The sequence below is a fragment of the Ictidomys tridecemlineatus genome, chromosome X (genome assembly GCF_052094955.1).
Source record: "Ictidomys tridecemlineatus isolate mIctTri1 chromosome X, mIctTri1.hap1, whole genome shotgun sequence".
Lineage (NCBI taxonomy): Eukaryota > Metazoa > Chordata > Mammalia > Rodentia > Sciuridae > Ictidomys > Ictidomys tridecemlineatus.
The window spans coordinates 92,829,619-92,850,204 of NC_135493.1; the positions used below are offsets into that span (position 1 = coordinate 92,829,619).

At 34.8% G+C, this 20,586-nt stretch overlaps 1 protein-coding gene across 19 annotated transcripts in view; it reads left to right on the forward strand.

Annotated features, from left to right (window-relative positions):
• The window catches only part of Cask (calcium/calmodulin dependent serine protein kinase), a 349,377-nt gene that overhangs the window by 54,548 nt on the left and 274,243 nt on the right, over positions 1-20,586 (forward strand). For 10 of the 19 annotated variants that reach the window (XM_078034938.1, XM_078034941.1, XM_078034937.1 and 7 more), the window contains exon 2: positions 16,192-16,322. In XM_078034938.1, coding sequence (XP_077891064.1) covers positions 16,192-16,322 — 131 coding nt within the window. The remainder of the gene's footprint in view (positions 1-16,191; positions 16,323-20,586) is intronic. The other 9 variants (XM_078034939.1, XM_021725572.3, XM_040275415.2 and 6 more) reach the window with 1 other exon arrangement.

Genomic DNA, 20,586 nt, shown 5'->3' on the forward strand with positions numbered 1-20,586 from the left:
TTTCCTCTCTAGCTTTCACATATAAGAGAAAAACATATGACCCTTGACCTTCTGAGTTTGTTATTTAGCTTAACATGATGGTCTCTTTCATTGATTTTTCTTGCAAATGGCATAATTTCATTTTTCTTTACAGCTGAATAAAACTCCCTCGTATATATATATATATATGCCACATTTTCTTTATCCATTCATCCATTGATGGTTCCATAGTTTGGCTATTGAGAATTGTGCTGCTATTAACGTGGATATGCACACATCACTATAGTATGATGACTTTAATTCTTTAGGATAAATACCAAGGAGTGGTATAGCTGGGTCATATGGTAGTTCCATACCTAGTCTTTTGAGGACCTCCATACTGATTTCCATAGTGGTTGTACTAATTTGCAGTCCCATTAATAGCACAAAAGTGTTTCTTTTTCTGCAGATCCACTCCATGTGCTAGATATTCTTCATTTTTCCCCACTGGTTGGGATATATAAAATAATTTGGTTAAAGGATAAGACATGGGGCCAGGCGTGGTGGTGCACAGTTGTAATTCCAGTGGCTCGGGAGGCTGAGGCAGGAGGATGGAGAGTTCAAAACCAGCCCCAACAAAAATGAGGCACTAAGCAACTCAGTGAGACCCTGCCTCTAAATAAAATACAAAATAGGGTTGGGGATGTGGCTCAGTGGTCAAGTGCCTCTGAGTTCAATCCCCAGTGCCCTGCCCCCCCCCAAAGATAAAACATGGAATTGAATATGTGTTGATTTTTAAGGAATTGGTGAATAATTATTGGCTAACAGGTTTCTAATATTTTGAACTCATCCTACATTTATTTACTGATTTAAGCTTATGCTCAAAATGAGAGTCTTCAATCAGCATGAAGTTATGTTTTCCAAGTCTTAATTATCTACCTATAATTTCACATACAAAAAGGCTGATAATTTTGATAATATAGTTTATTTCCAGTTAGTAATATCTTCTGATGGTAAACTATTACAGTGATTAAGGCTCATAAATAATCTTACCATATCATACAAACTATATTTTTAGCAAACTATTAAAACCTGTAAGCAAAAAGCTTGAATTTGGAGTGAGTTATTGTCACAGTCATTGTTATAAACCTTTAAATTAAAAAGCTCTCTGAATTTTAGGAGATATGATCAGTTTTTTGCCATTATGAAATGCCATTTTATAAAATACCTCAAGTTTACAAGGTCTGTTTTAAATGAGTATTTAGGAGCACATGTTAGTATATGTTGAAAACTTAAGTCTGCTTTTTTGAGTTTTGATTATAGTAGCACTAGAACAATTTTAAATTGGCAACCAACATCTCTTAGGGAAACAAAATAATTTATTTTTTAAGAAGTATTTTAAAATTATATAACATGTTACATGCTTTTATAACTTTTGTTTACCTTTCAGTAATTGGCATTGGAAAATTAAAATTTTTAATTCTACCAGGTAAATGAAATTTTCCACCAATATATCTATAACTTTAGATTAACTAAAATATAACTACATTGATAGCACCTATGTTTGTGCATCCTGAAAAGGATTGATCTCTTAATTTGTCCATTCACCTAAGCATTTATTGAGTCTCTACTAGGATGGTCTCAGACATTGATTCATATGCTAGTGATAAAGGATGAGTAAGAGAAAAACCCTATCCTCAAAGTCAACTGGGAGGTCCTTTATTAAGAACTGTCTATACAATAACTCCTAACTTTCCTCACTTTATTTGTGTAGTGTGTAAGACCTGAATGATGAGATTGTTATTAAAAACACCATTTCTCAACAGTGTACCATGACTGAGAAATATTAAATACACTGGCATTTTGGATCTCCTTTTCAATTCACAAAAACTTGAGGGTGAATGAGAATGTGTTTGCTATGGAGACAACAGAAACAAACCCCTAGTCTAGTTTGCTTTGGCTAGTTTGGTATTCCTCAAACCCCAAAAGATTGGGAAACATCAGTTACCTATTTGAGACCCTAAAATTCTGAACCAGGACTCATGGGAAACTACATTATAGCTACTATTTTCAGCAGGGTACACTGGTCATTAAAGAACTGTAGCTTGTTCACTAATCTCAGATGAAGTGGATTTCTAATGCCTGCCAGAATGAAAATGGTTAAAAAAAATTAATTCTATTTTCTAATCAAGATGACATAGACTCACTTTTCCCTCTCCCCTCCCCTATAAATACAAACTAAATACCCTGGAAGTTATTCAACTAATAGCAATAAAAGCATTCTGAGGGCTGGGGTTGTGGCTCAGTGGTAGAGCGCTCACCTAGCATGTGTGAGACCCTGGGTTTGATCCTCAGCACCACATAAAAATAAATAAACAAAATAAAGGTGTAAAAAGTCAATAAAAAAGCATTCTGAAAGTTGGAATGAAGAAAGTGGAATAGCTAGGAACCTCAGCATTTGAGGTTAGTTCACTAGGTTTTCTTTTTTACCTACCATTTACTCCTGGACTGGATACAGGAGACCCAGATTATCAATGGGCATAGAAATAAAACAAAAGCTTGCTTTCTGTGGTAAAAGGACTTGGATGGAAAGAGGAAGACCATCAGAGACCTAGTCAAAAGCACTCATTTCTGCTGATCCATACTAGGCCTAGTGGGCAGCCTGATCTGCCTATAGGAACAGGAATACCCCTGCCCCTCCCAGCCCTTTCTCCACAACCAAGGCCCCCATGGACAGTCAGATCTTCCAGCAGCAGCAAAGACCTGGCTGGTTCAGCCTCTGTGCCACAGTCCAAGTCCCTGTTATCTGATCTGTCAGCAGTAAAGCCCAGCCTATACTCCTACTCCCTACTGGTCCCAGCAGGTGGTCTGTTCTATAGATACCAATCATACCAGCCCCCTGCCTTTTCCCTATAGCTTAAGGAGACCAAGGCCCAGTAACTATGGGAGCCTTCTCCCTCAATGTTGCCCAGTGATAGATAGCAAGTGACCCTGGAAAATACCTTTTTCATCCCTGCAGGTAACATCAGCAAAGATTGAGTCGGGGCTCCAACAGCACCAGAAGAATGAAGCAGATCAAAATAGCTTTGAGGGCTCAGAAAACTCAACTGCCATTGGAACTAAATCCCACAAAAGTAGTCTAGAACCTACACACTAAATCTAAGCAAGATGACTGCTTGCTAAAACAGAAGATTCCTGTAATCATGAGTTTCCTAATAATAACCACAATATTTAGGATGCAATAAAAACACTTGTCATACCAAACACCAGAAATTTGAATGAGAAAAGACGTTCAACTGACTTCAATACTGATTTGAATCAGATACTGGAATTATCTGATGAGAATTTTTATTCAGCTATCATAAAATTACTGCAACAGTCAATTGCAAGTTTTCTTGAAACAAGGTGGAGCGAAGAGCATATCCTGATGAATTAGAATTGGAATGAGAAAGAAAGGGATCAATAATGGTGTTGTAATTTTTGGCTAGGCTGGGAAATTAGGAACTGCCTTCAACTGTAATGGGGAGAAAGGAGATGAGAATGTTCAGGAGTTCATTTTCAGATGTTTTGAGGGATAAAAGCCCTTTTTCTTCTTGTTCTCTATGCTTTACTTTTTGAACATGTTTTGATAAACTGGAAGTCATTCTATGAGCAGTGAAAGATGGTTTCATCCTTGGGAATGGTTGCAAGTGAGCTAAATTACTAACTTGTGTTTCTTACCTAACTTGAAAAATTTCCTGTGTATTTCAATATTTGATTTTACTATCTTGCCTAAACAATTACATCTACTATATTCTTATTTTCAGATTTTTTTCCTAAAACAATTATTTTCCAGATCATCTACTTTACTTCTTTAGACATAGAAACTGATTACTACAATTATTATTCAAAATCTATTTTCTGCTGTCCTGCACTGAGCTGGGTAATTGAGTGTAATGGTTATTTCCTTTGCATACTTTGCCTTTGTGTTAAGTGCTTTTGGTTAAAAGACCAGAGGTTGCATTATTGCCTGCTGAATGTGCTTATACTAACAATTGAAAAAGAAAGTAAATTACTTTTGGGAGTATTAATGAGAAGACATTTAAATTGCATGGTTAAATCTTTTCCATCCTTTACTAAGCAAAAAATTGGATTAACACCACCCCCCCTAGGTATTTAATCAACAATTTATATGCCTTATTTGGGTGGGAGAAAATTTGTTACTGAAAAAAGTTGTTTGAGAACCAAATGATTCTTAACCATTGCATTGTATTGTTATTGTAAATATCTATTCAGATTCTCATATACAAAGTGTGTTTAGGGAATACTTATGATTAGCAGGTGCTACATGGGTGGTAGGGGTGGAGTAGGACAAAGGAAAGATGCTTATGTCTTAACCATAAGGCTAGGCTGCTAACATGTCATATGTACATGAGGGGCATGGGTTAGGTATTTTCTTCAGTGTTTTCTGAGCTTACTTGGCAGAGAAAATTTTCATTCTTTAAGGATACCATAAGATGCCACTTTGGAAAAAACTAATTCAGAGTGTCAACTTATTACATTTTTGTTTCTGTGATACAGTATAAATATTGCATAACCCTGGTGCAACTAAAATGAATAATAGGAAGGAGTATTTGCTGGATTTGAGAATTGTTTTTTACTAACATTGATTTTAAATTCGATAATTTAATTGTATTTAATTTTGAAGTAGATTTAACTAGTTATGGTGATCCTTAAAACATGATTGTGAATCTGAAGAGATTAACAGCATTCCACAGAAGTATCACTGAAAAAAAAACTGGTAATTAAGATAGAAGCTTCTAAGCCCATATATTAGTCTTCTCCACCCATAGATGCAGAGTTGTGATTAATGAGTTGCAATAATACTATTATAGGATAATGTAACATTTGGAAAACAATCTATGTTAGTGGCATATTAACAGAACACATCCCTTTAAAGATATGATTTACAATGTAATTTCATACTCCCAGACTTCCATAATTATTAGTTTCAGTTTGTAAAGACTGGATTATGCACAGAGAATTTGACAATTATGATAATGGTAGTACTAGTTATAAGTAATTACATTCCTGAACACTGGTAGAAGGAGGAGAAAAGGTCAAGAGTGAGTTCCAAAAATGTTGTTTCTCTGTTAAATATTTCCATTGGGCCATTTTCTGATATATAACCCCAATGGAAATAAATGGAAAATAACAAGATGAGAATGTACAGCCCTTAATTTAAAAGTGAAAATGATGCTTTTCTTGGGCCAGATGTGAGTGGAATGGGGGAACCCCTGATCTTGTCTAGGGCAAACCTGGCTAGGCATTTGGTCATTGTGTTTGTATTTCTGGAAAATACTATGATCTAAGAGCTTGCCTTTAGCACTTGTTCTTTTTTCTTACTGGGCTTATTATAGTCTTTCTATGATGACATTCAGCAATCCCTTGGAGAGGAATTCAAGTCTATGTTCATGGTTTCTGGGGCTTCATCCTCTGTACTCTTTTTTTTTTTTTTTTAGTTGTTGATGGACTTTATTGTCTTTATTTTTATGTGGTGCTGAGGATGGAACCCAGTGCCTCATGCATGCTAGGCGAGCATGCTACCACTTAGCCACAACCCCAGCCCTCCTCTATACTCTTAAGTGTTCTCATTTGCAACAATGACTTCAGTTACCTCCCACTCACTTGTGCTTCCTAGAAAGTATAGAGAATAAAAATTTAGATTTTAGGGTTCCATATAAAAGCTGTAATCCTTAACTTGTCTTAACCTCAGTTTCCTAGTCTATAAAATGGGGACTAATATTGGATTAGCTATGATGATAATGAGAGAATCTATGTAAAGTTCTTAGCAGTATGCTTGCCACATGGTATATGATAAATGGTAGTTGTCAATGTCTTCATCATCATGTAAATGTTGACTGCTTCCTTAAACCTTATCTCCTATCTATCTGCTCCCTATTAATCCCTGCCTGGGAATTCTGTGAAAATCAACATTTTCAGATACAAACATTTGTTTCTTTTCTTTCTCAGCCTTCTACCAGTTCTTTCTCCTGTAGTTCCTCTCATTTGATGGTATATTTATTTATTCAATAACTGTTGCCAGAAATCTATAAGTATTCTTTTAACACAAACCTCAGTCAATCCCTAGCTAATCATCTACTATGTTGTCTTATCAACTTATTTACTTAAATGTCTGTCAATTGTCTTTACTGTATTGGTTCAAGTCTACCACTGCCTGCTCAAGCTAACACAGTAACTGTGTGACTGACCCTGCACTCCTCCCAGCTCATCCTCCACCCTTTAACTTTGATCTCCTCATTTTCCAGCCACTTCTCATCCTCCGAATTTTCATGCCAGTAGTACCAAATATTATGGAGTACCCAGCACACACTGCATTTTGACTTGGCTCTAGGCCATTTCATATGCTATTGCCTATCTCTGGAATCTTCCCCTTGTTCTCCTTGGCTTGAAAAACTCCTATTCATAGTTCTGAGCCCTTCCAGGTGTCTTTGTCTCATAGAGGCCTTCTGGCCACATTTCTATTCACAGATAATAAACTTTTAGTATTATACTAATTCAATAGTTAATCCTATGACATTATGCTAACATTATTTATATTTATGAACAACAGTTTGCTAGATTGGGTGTCCCTTGAAGGCAAGAATTGCTTTCTTAATCTTTTGTTTATTCTTTGTATTTTTGTCTTATTTTCATTGGGGAAAATGAGGTTCATATGATAAAATGTGCAAATATCAATCAGATTTTTTAAAATGTCAGTGCTTCAGTATCCTTTATGAAAATTTCTTGTATATTAACTAAGAGGACCTAAACATGTATAACTGAATCAGAGTTCTTACTTTGTGCTGTGTTTATCTTGCAGTTGTTCATATTTTTGTTTTTTTAACTGGTGCATTATAATTATATATAATAATGGATTCATTACACCATATTCATACATGCACATAACATAATTTGATTAATTGCATTTTCCTTTACCTTCTCTTTCTCTCCGCACCTCCCTCCCTTAGGTCCCCTTGCTCTACTTTGTTGGTCTCCCTTCTGTTATTATTTTTTAGTTAATGCATTATTCTTATATATAAACACAGGATTCATTGTGGCATATTCATACATGGACATAGCATAATTAGGTAGACTTTATTTTCCAGTAGTTCCCCATGCCCTCCCTTCCTCCCTCCCTCTTGATCCCTTTCCTCTATTCTATTGGTCTCTCTTCTATTTTTGTGATATCCCTTTTTCTTCTGCACTGTCTTCCACATATGAGAGAAAACATTTGACCTTTGACTTTCTGGGTCTAGCTTATTGCACTTAGCATGATGTTCTCCAGTTTCATCCATTTACCAACAAATGCGATAATTTCATTCCTTATGGCTGAGCAAAACTCCATTGGTTCAAGTATATCATTGATCAGTTTTTGGGTTCCTGGGCTGGTTCTATAACCTGGCTATTGTGTGTATTGCTATAGTATGCTGATTTCAGTTCTTTCAGATAAATACTGGGGATTGCTTTCTCTTTTCTTTCTGCCTATGTCTACTCTACTTCCTATTTCTTATGTTACAAAACATTTTTCCTTCTTTCTTAGCAATTCTCCTTGATCTGTGCTCCATCATGTATGAGTTAACAAATCCAAATCCCTCTACATTGGCTCTAACCTAAGTCCCTCCTTCCCTGCCATGCCCCTCCTTTCTCTCCCTCCTTCTCTCCCTCTCTCCCCCAACATTTTCCAGAATCTTTGCTTTGAGCAGATACTAGTGTATGTGATCTACAGTCCCTCTTATAAAAGTAGTAAATGATGAATGTGTCATATGGAGACTTAGACCAGAAGATGGCATGCTACATGAGATCTAAAGCAAGGCCAACTAAACTTTTCACAGAACTAATAAGGCTTGACAGAGGTACTAATTATGTCATTATAAGTACTGAGCAAGTAAATGCTAGTCTTAATTCTGAATTACTCAGCTTTGACAGGTAAATCTGATTTGTTCTCTTAGGTTATTGGAGATCTATTGCTAACTTTCTCAAATAAGCCTCCCTCTTCTATTTTCAAGGAGTGATTTGAATTGTACCAAGCTTAATTCCTTTGTCAGGCCTTTAATTGTTAACATTTAGTCAATGGTTCCCAAGACTGATTTTACTAATTTTCTACTTCATGTGTGTTTTTTTAGGTATAATTTTTTTTCTTTTGGTTCAGTCTCTGTACCTGCCACTTTGGGGTGTGCGTGTGTGCGTGCGTGTGTGTGTGTGTGTGTGTGTGTGTGTGTGTGTGTGTGTATAAGTGTAAGTGTATGTGCTGGATATGGGGATGGGTACCAAAAGTATTAAAGAGAAAAAAGTGTCAGGACAACATCCCTATCTCCCTAACACAATCACAAAACAGGAAGACAAGAAAAGAGCCAGGTGTGGTGGCACACACCTATGGTCTCAGAAGTTTGGGAAGGTAAGACAGGAGGATTGCAAGTTCAGTGCCAGCCTCAGCAACTTAGTGAGATATTGTCTCAAAATAAAACATTAAAAAAAAAGGACTGGGGGTGTGACTTAATGGTTAAGTACCCCTAGGTTTAATCCCTGATATATAAAAAAAAAGATACATGAGTTCTTCTAATTTAGTAGCAATGGCTAAATAGCATTAATATACTAGGGAAAACACCATTGTTATCTTTATTAGGTATCACTTTTATATACATTTGTGTATGTCTATAGTATAGTTTTCAGGATTTTATTCTTACTCCTATTGTCATTTATTATATTTCAGCATTATTTCCTTTTTACCAGTACACAATAAATGTCCCTCTGTTCTGAACATCAAAGAGAAAGGATGGGAGAGGAGGGGAGGAGTAGGGAGGATAGGAAGGGCAGCAGAATAGAATAGAAAATATGATTGATGTATGTACATTCCATGTATATATCAAAATGCATTCTACTGTCATGTATGACTAAAAAATAAATAAATAAAAATTAGAAATAAATAAATAACTATAAAAGTGTCATGAGTGTTGATTTTAAGATTTCAAATAAATTTTAGCAAGTAGGAAAATTCATAAATATAGAATCTGAGTAATCAGGATCAACTATATATCAACTCTGTGTGTGTTGTATGTGTGTTTGTGTAAAACTTTGTTCTTGGCCTTCATTTTCTTTACCCTTTTCTTTCCTTTTTTGAAAAGGCCTTTATTATCAGAGGGCTGCAGGTTTCCTTGATACTCATGATGAATTAGCAATATACCACAAGATATGTAGGAAAATTATGAAAAAGAACAAATTATATTTATATTTCATAAATTATATTTAAAATAATTTAAAATAATTTGTATTGTATATCTATGAAAAATTAAGACTTCCTATGATTAGCAAGACCTTAGGAACTTACCCTCAACCATTAAAAATAATTTAAGTAGGATATATATATATATATATATATGTATAAAGTGTGTTTGTGTTCATAGAATAATAATAAATGAAAAGCCACTAGCCACTATCTTGGCTTTTGTATTAATCATCATGCCTTTTTTTTTTTTTTTTTGGTACTGGGGATTAAACTTAGGGGCACTTGACCACTGAGCCACATCCCCAGCCCATTTGTATATTTTATTTAGAGACAGGGTCTCACTGAGTTGCTTAGGGCCTCACTTTTTTTAGAGAGAGAGAGAGAGAGAATTTTTTAATATTTGTTTTTTAGTTTTCGGCAGACACAACATCTTTATTTGTATGTGGTGCTGAGGATCGAACCCAGTGCCACGCGCATGCCAGGTGAGCACGCTACCACTTGAACCACATCCCCAGCCCAGGGCTTCACTTTTGCTGAGACTGGCTTTGAACTTGGGATCTTCCTGCCTCAGCCTCCTGAGCCACTGGGACTATAGGTGTGTGCCACGTAGTTTAGTCTTTAAAAATTGAGTTAAGTACAAACTTACCTGTATAAGGAAAGGGCAACATTGGTATCATTATATGAAGACTTTGAAGAGAAAAAGTCAAACAGAATCTCTTGTTCAAAGTCTGGCTTCAGATGCCCTGAGTGTCATTGGCCCTTGGGAAGTCAGCTGGCGAGGTCACTAACAAATCCCAGTCCTTTGGACTCTTCCCAAGCAGGAAGGACATTGGAACTATAGTACAGAGTGGGCCAAGTCCAGCAGGATCACGGTTAGGGACACAGTCCACTCTGCATTTCCTCTTCTTCAGCTCACTGACACCCTCCAGCTCTTCAGAGTAGGTCAAAGCCTAACACTGTAGTGCAGTGACCAGACAGCAGAGAAGAACAGAAATCTCATCAGTCCATGGCCAGAAAAGGTAAAAAAGAAGAATTTGGATTAAAAAGTGATCAGAAATAGTGGTACTCTTTCCTGGCTCTCAGTCTGGTCTAGTTGCTGTGTTTGATGCATAGCTATTAGCCTGAGATTCCCTTCCTTGCACTCCTGGGGATTACCTTCCTCCATCTTTTGTACTGGAGGACCTATTTCCTGTCCATTGGCGTCCTTTTCATTGGTCCACTCTTGTTTTGACAACACATCCTATAATAATTCTTCAGAAAGTATACATGATAAGTAATTTATTGAGCCTCTCATGTCTGAGAATGTCTTTATGGTTATTGGTGGTCTGGTTGGATGTAGAATTAAAGATTGGAAATCATTTTCCTTCATGATTTTGAAGGTGTTCTATTGTGTTCATATATATATTAGTTGTAGATGGACACAGTATCTTTTTTGCTGGTGCTAAGGATCTAACCCAGTGCCTCACACGTGCTAGGCAAGTGCTCTACCACTGAGCTACAACCCCAGCCCTTCTACTTGGTTCTTGCTTCTGGTGTTGCCCCATTGAGAGATCTAAAGCGATTTTGATTCCTAATCCATTGTGTAGGAATTGTGTATCACCCTTCCTCTAGGTACTCTTATCCCCACTTCTGGAACCCTAAAAATCTTCTTGTCTACAGTGACTTCAAATTCCACAGTGGTGTATGTATGGGTTATTTTGCTGAGTACTTGGTAGGTCCTTTTAAGCTGGGCTATTCATGATTTAAGTTCTGGGAAATTTTCTTGAATTAATCCTTTAAAGTTATTCCCCTCTGTTTTCTTTATTATCTTTGCTCTACTTTCTGGGAGATTTCCTCAACATTGTCTGCCAATCCTCTTCTTGAGTTTTAGATTTCTTTATGTATTTATTTTCCTAAAGTTCAGAGTTGCATTTTTTTCATGTTTGCAGTATCTTTCTGAGGATATTAATGGTAATTGAAAGTGTTGTTCTTGTGTAGTCTGTTTCCTTTAATTTTCTCTTTCTGTTTGTTTTGGCCCCTATTTTCCAAATTAGATACTGTTCTCCACATGTCTTAGGAGCCTTGGTTGTCTACTCCTGATTAGTAATAGAGCATGATTCTCTACTGGGGCCAGTTTTGCCCCACAGGGGACATTTGGCAACATCTAGGGACATTTTTTATTATCATAGCTAGAGGGAGGGGACCTCCAGTGGGAATAACGCAAATGATATTTCCATGCAAGAAAAAAATATCTAGTTCAAAATGATAATAGTGCTGAAGTTGGAAACCATGCCACAGAGGACCTGAAAGCTGATTGAGGACTCTGCAGTGCAAGTGCAACTTGTTGACTATGGTTTCACTGGCAGGTGATCTAGTTGAGCAATTTGGGGAACTTTATGTCATTATCTTTACATCTTTCCCACTTGGCTGTTCAGATATTCAGTAGAAAAAGTCTTATCATCTCCTATCTTAAGGAGATGATATCTATCTTAATGCTGGCTTCCAGCATTCCCTCTGTTAAGTGAAAAGGAACTGGGACTGTTTGTATATGTGATCACATCCTCCCCTTGCTTTCTGTATAGTACCCCCTTTCTCATTGGCCTTATCTTTCTGGCCCTGTGACCCTGTTTTATACTTGCTAGAGAGTAAATCTGTTAGGATGATGGAGGGACAGTTATCCATGATATAAAGTTGAAAGAGATCTAACAATCCCTAACAAATTTCATTCAAATCTTATAACTTTAATCTCACTGTCTCTTTACTTCTAGCTCTAAAATTATCTGGTGCTATTAATTTGTGAGATTCTTGAAGATTCTGTAGTATAAATGGGTTTGGTTCTGAATTGGTTTCCTTACTTTCTATTTGTAGTTCAACCTTCCCAAGTCAGCTGAGTCAGTTACCATCCCTTCATCTTCTGCCTTGACCCCCAAATCTGATTATTACAATTGTCTCTTCTCTTATTCTCCCAGTCTTTTTAAAAAACTCTTTGATGTTTTAGTGGGGCTTGGGGAGGGAAATAAATTAGATGCACTGTGCTCAGTCTAGCCTATTATTCCAGAAACTAACACACTAGCACCATTTCTAACATAATTTCATTTAATTCTAGTCTCTATTTTGATATATTTACCTTCAATATCAGAATTATTACCTAGACTTAACCTTTCTTCTCACAAATGAAAACTAGAGGAGATAGTTCTGTGTCTGCATAGGGACAGAGTTGTATTCTTTTCAAAACTTTAGAAAATTTTACAGCAATACTCACTTATATTCTTGTTTAATTGGCCTTTTATCTAAAAATATAGATTTCTGTAAGCAGCCATCTGCCTAAAGTAGAACCTTAGGTTATAATCCCAGTTAATGGTCAGTATTTGTAAGGGGGTGAATAAAAATATATGTGTGTGTGTGTGTGTGTGTGTGTGTGTATGTAAAATATATGTATATTTTTTATTTCAGATTTTATATATATACATACATATAAAATATATACATATATAAAATATGTGTATATGTAATAAAGTAGATATAATAAAATGTGTGTGTATGTATATATGTATATATATATAATCTGAAACACTATCAATTATCATTGCACTTGTTCAATAACCTAGGTTCATAATTAGTGGAAATATGAAAAATATCATAATTTATGATGATGGCTTACAAACTATATCAATATTTTCCTCCACACATATATCCAAGGATTTATTATACATAGAATTAAAATTTGGGGGGGTGAAATTTCAAGCATCAAAAAGGGTACAGGCCAGACTGAAACCTAAGCCCCTGGATTTTTCTCTTTTGTAAACTGACATCCAAATATAATTAATAGTATAATATAGTATATGAGTTACACACACTTTATCACCCTTTTCCCTTTATGGGAGACCAAGCTAAATTTTAAATTTTTTATCAGTTAATGCCAAGCATGGTGATGCATGCCTGTAAAATCCCAGCAACTTGGGAGGCTGAGGCAGGAGGATCATATGTTCCAAGGCCAGCCTCAGCACCTTAGCAAGGTCCTAAGCAAGTTAGCAAGACCCTGTCTCAAAATTTTAAAAGGACAGGGGACTCAGCTCAGTGGTAAAGTACCCCTGGGTTCAATCCCTGTACCACAAAAAACAACAAAAAAAATTAGTTTCTGCTGAGTTTTAAGTTGGAGATGAAATCACACACACACACACACACACACAAAAAAAAAAAAACTTAAAGTAAGTCTTAATATCATTTTAGAGCATTAAATTTGGTTCACTTTTGTAGCCCCCAGATGTCATTAAACAACTGACCCTTAAAATGCTTTACTGTGACTTGTCTTCGAGTCTTGAATAATTCATAGATAACACTTATTTTCTTTGTCTCATAAAATTCAAGAATTGGGGATATAAATTCATGGATTTTAAAAAGTTTCTGTGTTTTGTTGTTTTAATATTCCCTTTCCTCTCTCTCTGGCTTTCTTAATTTTACTCCTAGTAAAAGGGTGGAGAGAGAAGCTGTGCCTTCTTCCTCAGCTTTGTTCAAACAGGAAAAAGTGAAGAATTGATTCGATGGACCATGAACAATCCCACATACATATCTCCATGAACAATCCCATATACAGATCTTGGAAAGTTTCCAAAATAATTTAGTGAATTGAAGCACACTATACAAATGTAAATATAAATAGAGTCCCAAGGGTTTGTGTGTGGACAAAAACCAATTATGTTAAGCATTTCCTGAAATTGCTTGCTATGGTTAGAATGAATCCTCAAAGTAAGATATCCAGGTGGAGAATGAAAACAGTTGTGGGAGTCCTGCCTCACTTTGTTATATTGTTACAGAAGAAAATCTTCTAAGGGTTTTTGAGTGATTATTGAAAAGGTCTTGTTTTCATTAAGTTTTGAAAGATACATTATTTTCTTTTCTTTCCAGGTTAGCTTTGTTAGGTCATTTGAAGAGAGATTTGAAGCTGTGGTGTAGTTGATGTCCTCATGATGGTGTTCATGTGATTTAGGAGAAATGTTTAATTCTAGGTTAAATTACATTCATTTGTTTGTCCTCTAATTTAAAAAAAGACAAACTAAGGCAAGCAGTATCACAAATATCCTTGTGTAAATGAAGAATTTTTTTCATAAATGCTATTGAGCACATACATCCAGCTATACTTTTTCTACCTGTGTGAAGGCATTCTTTTGTCTGTTCTCTCTCCCAAAGCAGTGAAAAATATACATAGGTACAGGTGTATGTTTCTGTATTTAGTGAATTATACCATATTTCAAATAAACTACTGCAGTACATTGCTATTGTGTTGTGTTCATAGTCAATTCAAACACACACAAATCTTTGCATTATGTTGAGTTCTGATATTTATTTGATGACTTAATCTCAAAGAACAATGTTTGTGTGCATGCATGTGTGTGCATGTGTATGTGTGTTGCCTGAGTGTGAACATTGGCTTTTTTTTTTTTAATAAAGCTAGGGATAGAACCCAGGACCTCATGCATGCTAGACAAATGCTGTACCACTGAACTATATCCCCAGTCTGAACATTGGCATTTAAAAAATCATCTCACGTGATGAAACTCTGTGACCACTATTGTCTAGGTCTTTGTTATCATGTGTAACTAATTAAAACAAACAAAAACGAATCACTGGGGCTGGGGTTGTGGCTCAGTGGTAGAGCGTTCACCTAGCATGCATGAGGCAGTGGGTTCAATTCTCAGCACCACATAAATGTAAAATAAATATATTGTGTCCACCTAAGACTTAAGAATAAACATTAAAAAAAGAATCACTACTTTAGATTGAGGAAGGACTGGGTAAGCAAACAACTGGACCAGTGACTTGGCTGGTAGAAATTATTTCCTTTCCTTATTTCCTTTCCAATTTAAAACAATTCTAATTTGAAATTTAAGGAGGATGAAGGATGTCTCTGTGAATTCAAGTGAGACTGGAGAGATTGCTGGAGATCAAATCATGCATGAAGTGCCTTTTGGCCAGATTTTATTGGAGTGTATTCCTTTTCTTATTTTATTTTGGAATTACTTATGTATTTTGTTTCTTGATTAGGTATGCGTATTGTAAGTACTTCCTCCTCCCCCCCCATATCTCCATCTCCCTCCCCCTCCTCTCAGATTTTAAGCAGAGACATAATATAAGATTTTCATTTTTAAAATAGTACTGCAAAAATGCTCAGTGCAGTGGCACCTGCCTGTAATCCCCTCAGCTCTGGAGGCTGACACAAGAGGATTGTGAGTTCAAAGCCAGCCTCAGCAATGGTGAGATGCTAGCAACTCAATGAGACCCTGTCTCTAAATAAAATACAAAATAGGGCTGGGGATGTGACTCGGTGGTTGAGTGCCCCTGAGTTCAATCCCTGGTACCTCAATAAGTAAATAAGCAAAATAGTACTGTAAGAATGAATGGCAGAAACAATTCTGTTGTCATGGCAAAAGATAGTAGTAGCTCAAACTAGGATATGAACATGGAGAGAAGTGGACAGGTTTGAGAGTTATTTGATGTAAATTCAGTAGGACTTATTAGTGTGTATAAGATAAGTAGTGGGTAAGATGATAGGAAGGTGTCAAGAATGATCTTCAGTTTCATAATACCACTGCTATAGACCTCACTTATTTTGTTTAAGGTATTGATAATCTATATAAAATATTATGACGACTATTTGTCTTGAACATAAGAAAAAATTATTACGTAGAATTTTCAAAAAATGATTTCAAATAGTAAATAACTTAGCTTCTCTTTTCTCTGGTTTAATAATATTTTAAGATGATGAATTGCCTCATGAATTACAGAAAAATATGCTCAAATTATATTACTTAAATTTTTACTTTGAAAACTATATGCCATCAGGAGTTTGATATAGAATGGCTTGGTGATTATGTAGTATGTCCACAGTACTTGGTGATTATGTAGTATGTCTAATGAAACATAAAAAGATGCTGCTATGAAAGAGGAACATAAGAGAGTCAATAAATTAAAATTGACTTTTTGTTTTTTAGGGGTCCCTTCAGTGTTGTACGACGATGTATCAACAGAGAAACTGGGCAACAATTTGCTGTAAAAATTGTTGATGTAGCCAAGTTCACATCAAGTCCAGGGTTAAGTACAGAAGGTAAGAGATGGATTTCAAGTAAGTTATTTGATGTCTGGCTTTATTCCATCTCCAAATCCATTTATCAACCTAACCTTCATCTGGGGGTGGGAAAGCAAAGGGTATGATGTAGTGGGAAGTGGGTGGAGACAGTTAATGCCATTCTAGTTTCTTAAGAATTTTAAAAATAGTGTTTGAAGAGTAATTTATAGTTATAAAGTCATCCAGTATAGTTAACAGGCCTATATTTTTTTTTAATAGGAAGAAAGTGAAATCTGGGCATATATGTTTTTAGAGTCTCATTTGTAATTTGAATCCTATGGTATAAGACATGGGATGGGAAGGAAGGGGAAATAATTGCAAGGATGACCATTGCAGATTCAGAAGAAGCTAAGATTAGGCCTTCCCAAGTGTGTGAAGTACTACTTTTATGCTTATGATCTAGTAGAACTATATATCACTTTTGCCTTAAGTCTCATAGAGTATAATGTGTAAAATTTGAAAGATCAGTATGGTTAGGACTTATAGGACTTAAAATTTTGTCTTAAGACACTAACATGGATAATCATATTTACATGTATAAATGTTTTAAGCAATATCTAAGCATTTTAAAGTTGCTTATTTTTAAAATTTTTAAGCTGTAATTTCATGTAACCACAATTCATATTTCATAATTGATTATTAACTTTTCTAATTAGCCTGTCTTTTAACTTTAAGCTTTTCCACAGTCCATTAAAAGACAAATCCTTTAATCCTTTCCTCTTTAATCCCAAGAGCAGTGCAGTTGAGAATCTAGATTGGAAAATCTTAAGGAAGAGTAGCCTATTTTGTTTGTGTTGTATTTAGTTATCTTACTCTGGGAAGTAGAAGCTCACATCCTGTGTGCTTCAAGTTAATCTCTTCATATAGTCTGTTTTCAGGATCATTACTTAAATACTTTTGTGACCCTCTAAATTGTTACTATTCATATACTGTTTATAAAAGATTCTTAGAAGTTGCTACTCACAATGACTGATTTGTTTTTAGTGCTTTAATCTTTAAAAATCTTATGTAAAATTTTGAGATTTTATATTTTATGATTTCATAGTCTAGAAATGGCTATTAACTGCTTTTGAATATAAATTATTTTATAAATTTAGCAAAATTTAAAATTTACTTCTAAGCAGCCTTTACAACTAAAATTATATTTCTTTAAACTTTTTTTTTTGCAGTTCTAGGGATGAAACCCAGGGCCTTAGGCATGCTAGGAAAACACTGTTTTCTTAAAGTTTTAACTGCCTTTGAGTTTAATGTTTTTTTGCTTGATTTTTCCATACCTCAGTTGCTTATAAAGAAAACCTGAAGTATTGAAGTCATTTTGTATAAACCTAATTCACTAAACAGATATCTTCAAACAGATATCTTCAAATCACTAAACAAATATTCTGATACTGTTTATAAAATTAGTAAGATTCTGATTTTAAGAAATCACAAGTGTTTATAAATTAATTACCTATATTTAATAGGAGTGATATAAGCTAAATTCTCTTAAGCATTGTTACAAATAATTAAAATAAATATTCATTGTTTATGTTAACCCAAAATTATTATTACCAGAGATTTGATTTATCTCATCATTATACCTAATTTACATCTGTAAGCTAAAGACAGTTTTTAGGGAGACAATTAATTACTTTCTCAATTAGTTGAGGTGGCTTATTGACAGATATCTTCAGCCGGAGTGTGAGACTGAATCTCTGTTTATTGTCACTTAGAGAGTCAAACTCCAAACTTCAAAAAAGGAGTTGGCTTGGCATATAATCCATATCCCTGGGTTTAAGTCCTATCTTTACATGGTATAACATATGGGAGCCTATCACTGAAGTCATAGCTCACTCCTTTTTTGCTTTGGCAATGTAAATGTCTTGAAGTCCTGTCCTGAAGACAAGGTCAGGTCATTCCATTGATCTTTTATACTTGTAAGCTTTTTTTAACTGAAGGGAATCCTATACTCTTTTTATACCTAGCCTGTATGGTAGGGCCACAGCTTATACATGTTCAATGATAATGCAGTTGAATTTTTCATATTTCTCATGATTTTAGCTGATTTTGGTCAGAGTTCAGTGGCCCTGGGTTCCATTGCTAGTACTGCAAAAACAAAAAACAAAAAACTTTAAAGAAATATAATTTTGGGCTGGGGGTGTAGCTCAGTGGCAGAGTGTCTGCCCCGCATGTGTGAAGCACTGGGTATGATCTTCAGCACCACATAAAAAAATAAAGGTATATTGTCCTTCTACAACTACAAAAAAAATTTTAATTAAAGAAATATAATTTTAGCTGTAAAGCCTGCTTAAAAGTATATTTTAAATTTTTATAAATTTATAAAATAATTTATACTCAAAAGTAGTTAATAGCCAATTCCAGTGAAAATATCACATTTGTCCCTTTATATTTATAGCATCAAACTATAGTTTTCCTCATCTTTAGCATAATAATTCTTTATAAGGTAACCAAAAAACTGAAGCAGAATTTTATCTTTACAACCTCCACCTGTTTTTTGTTTGTTTGTTTTGCAATGGAATCCACATTCCCTCTGTTGCTTATGTTCACACTAGCTTCCTTACCTTCATTCTGACTTAGATATCTTTTATTATATAAGATATATAATATATGCAACAAATAGTAAATTATTTTATTACATAAAACCTCTATGAATAGTGCCCCCCTCATTACTTCCCAAACAACTTCTTTCAACTTTTTTCCAGTCACTGCAGGCAAAACATTTTATCCCCTCTGTTCTTCTGGTCCATTTAAAAATTATTAGGGTCAAAAAATTACCTCATCCATGGCAGAGTGTAGAAAGATGTCCTGTGTTAAGAAGAAACTAGTTTTAAAGTAAAATTTAACACAATAAAAAGAAATCCATAAGTTCAAATATATGTGTTATAATTAAACCAGTCTCTCAGGCAACAGATAATTTAAAAATCTATTTTATCTTTCCTTTTTTACCTCATTTTATTATTTTATTTTTGGGTTTGTTGTTTATTTGATCTCTGTCATTGCCTCAATGTTTTTCCTATTTTCCTAGTGCATTTCTATTTCCTAGTGCATTTCTATAAATGAAATAGGTTTCATAAAGGGCTACCAGGGAATCTATTATATGCTATTTAATTGGATAGATATTGTAATATAAAGGCAAAATGAGTACCTATACTTAAGAGACTTAAATTTTAATAGTCTTTAACCATTGCTTATGATTTTATTAGAAAAAAAATGTAATAAATTTTAAGTAAATAATTTACAAATCAACTTTTGAAATAAAGTTTATTAGTTGCACATCACCAATGCATGTTTTAATGTTAAATTAAACATTGCCCTACTGAAAATGAGGTAGTATAATTACTTGAATGTGTTCTGTATTTTGCCATCAAAATCACAATTTTTATGTTCAATAATTTTTTTAAAATTATAGGCTACACGGTATCCAATAATCTCTGGAAATTATAAACAGATTTATGTATATATATGCTCATTTTCTTAGAGAAAGGCTACAGCTTTTATTAAATTCCTAATAAGGCATATTATTGCTAAATAATTTAGAATTTCTCTTTCACATGTATGAAAAAGTGAATTTGATACTTGTAAATATGAGATGAAGAAGTTTCTATTAAATGAAAGCTGGATAAACTTATGTTAGAATATTACTTCTGATTAGAAGATATTTTTATCCTTATATACATAGTTCCTAATAATGAAACCTCAAGATTTTAATCTTGAACTTTCAATTAATACACTTTTGTTCTTTACTCTTCTGAGCCACTAATTAAATTAGGCTTTTATTTTAAAAATAGGTGTCTAAATTAATTCAAGCAACTAAGGAAATTAGAAGAAGGTAAAATAGTTGGGATTAAAAGCTGATTTGTTGCTGAGCACAGTGGCACATGCCTGTAATCCCAGAGGCTCAGGAGGCTGTGACAGGAGGATTCAAAAGTTCAAAGCCAGCCTTAGCAAAAGCAAAGTGCTAAGCAACTCAAGGAGATCCTGTCTTTAAATAAAATACAAAATAGAACTGAGGATGTGGCTCTGTGGTCGAATGCCCCTGAGTTGAATCCCCGGTACCATCCCACCAAAAAAACTGAGTAGCTGGAATTACAGGTGCATGCCACTGTGCCTAGCAACCCAAGAAGAATTTAGTCAAGAAGAAAATGGATAACTGTTGGTAAGAACAGTGAACTTCAGAGCACTGTAACTTGCAGCATTCCCATCTGCCTCTCTTTAGCTTCTTAATATCCTTGAAAACAAACAATTCAAAATCATGATGAAA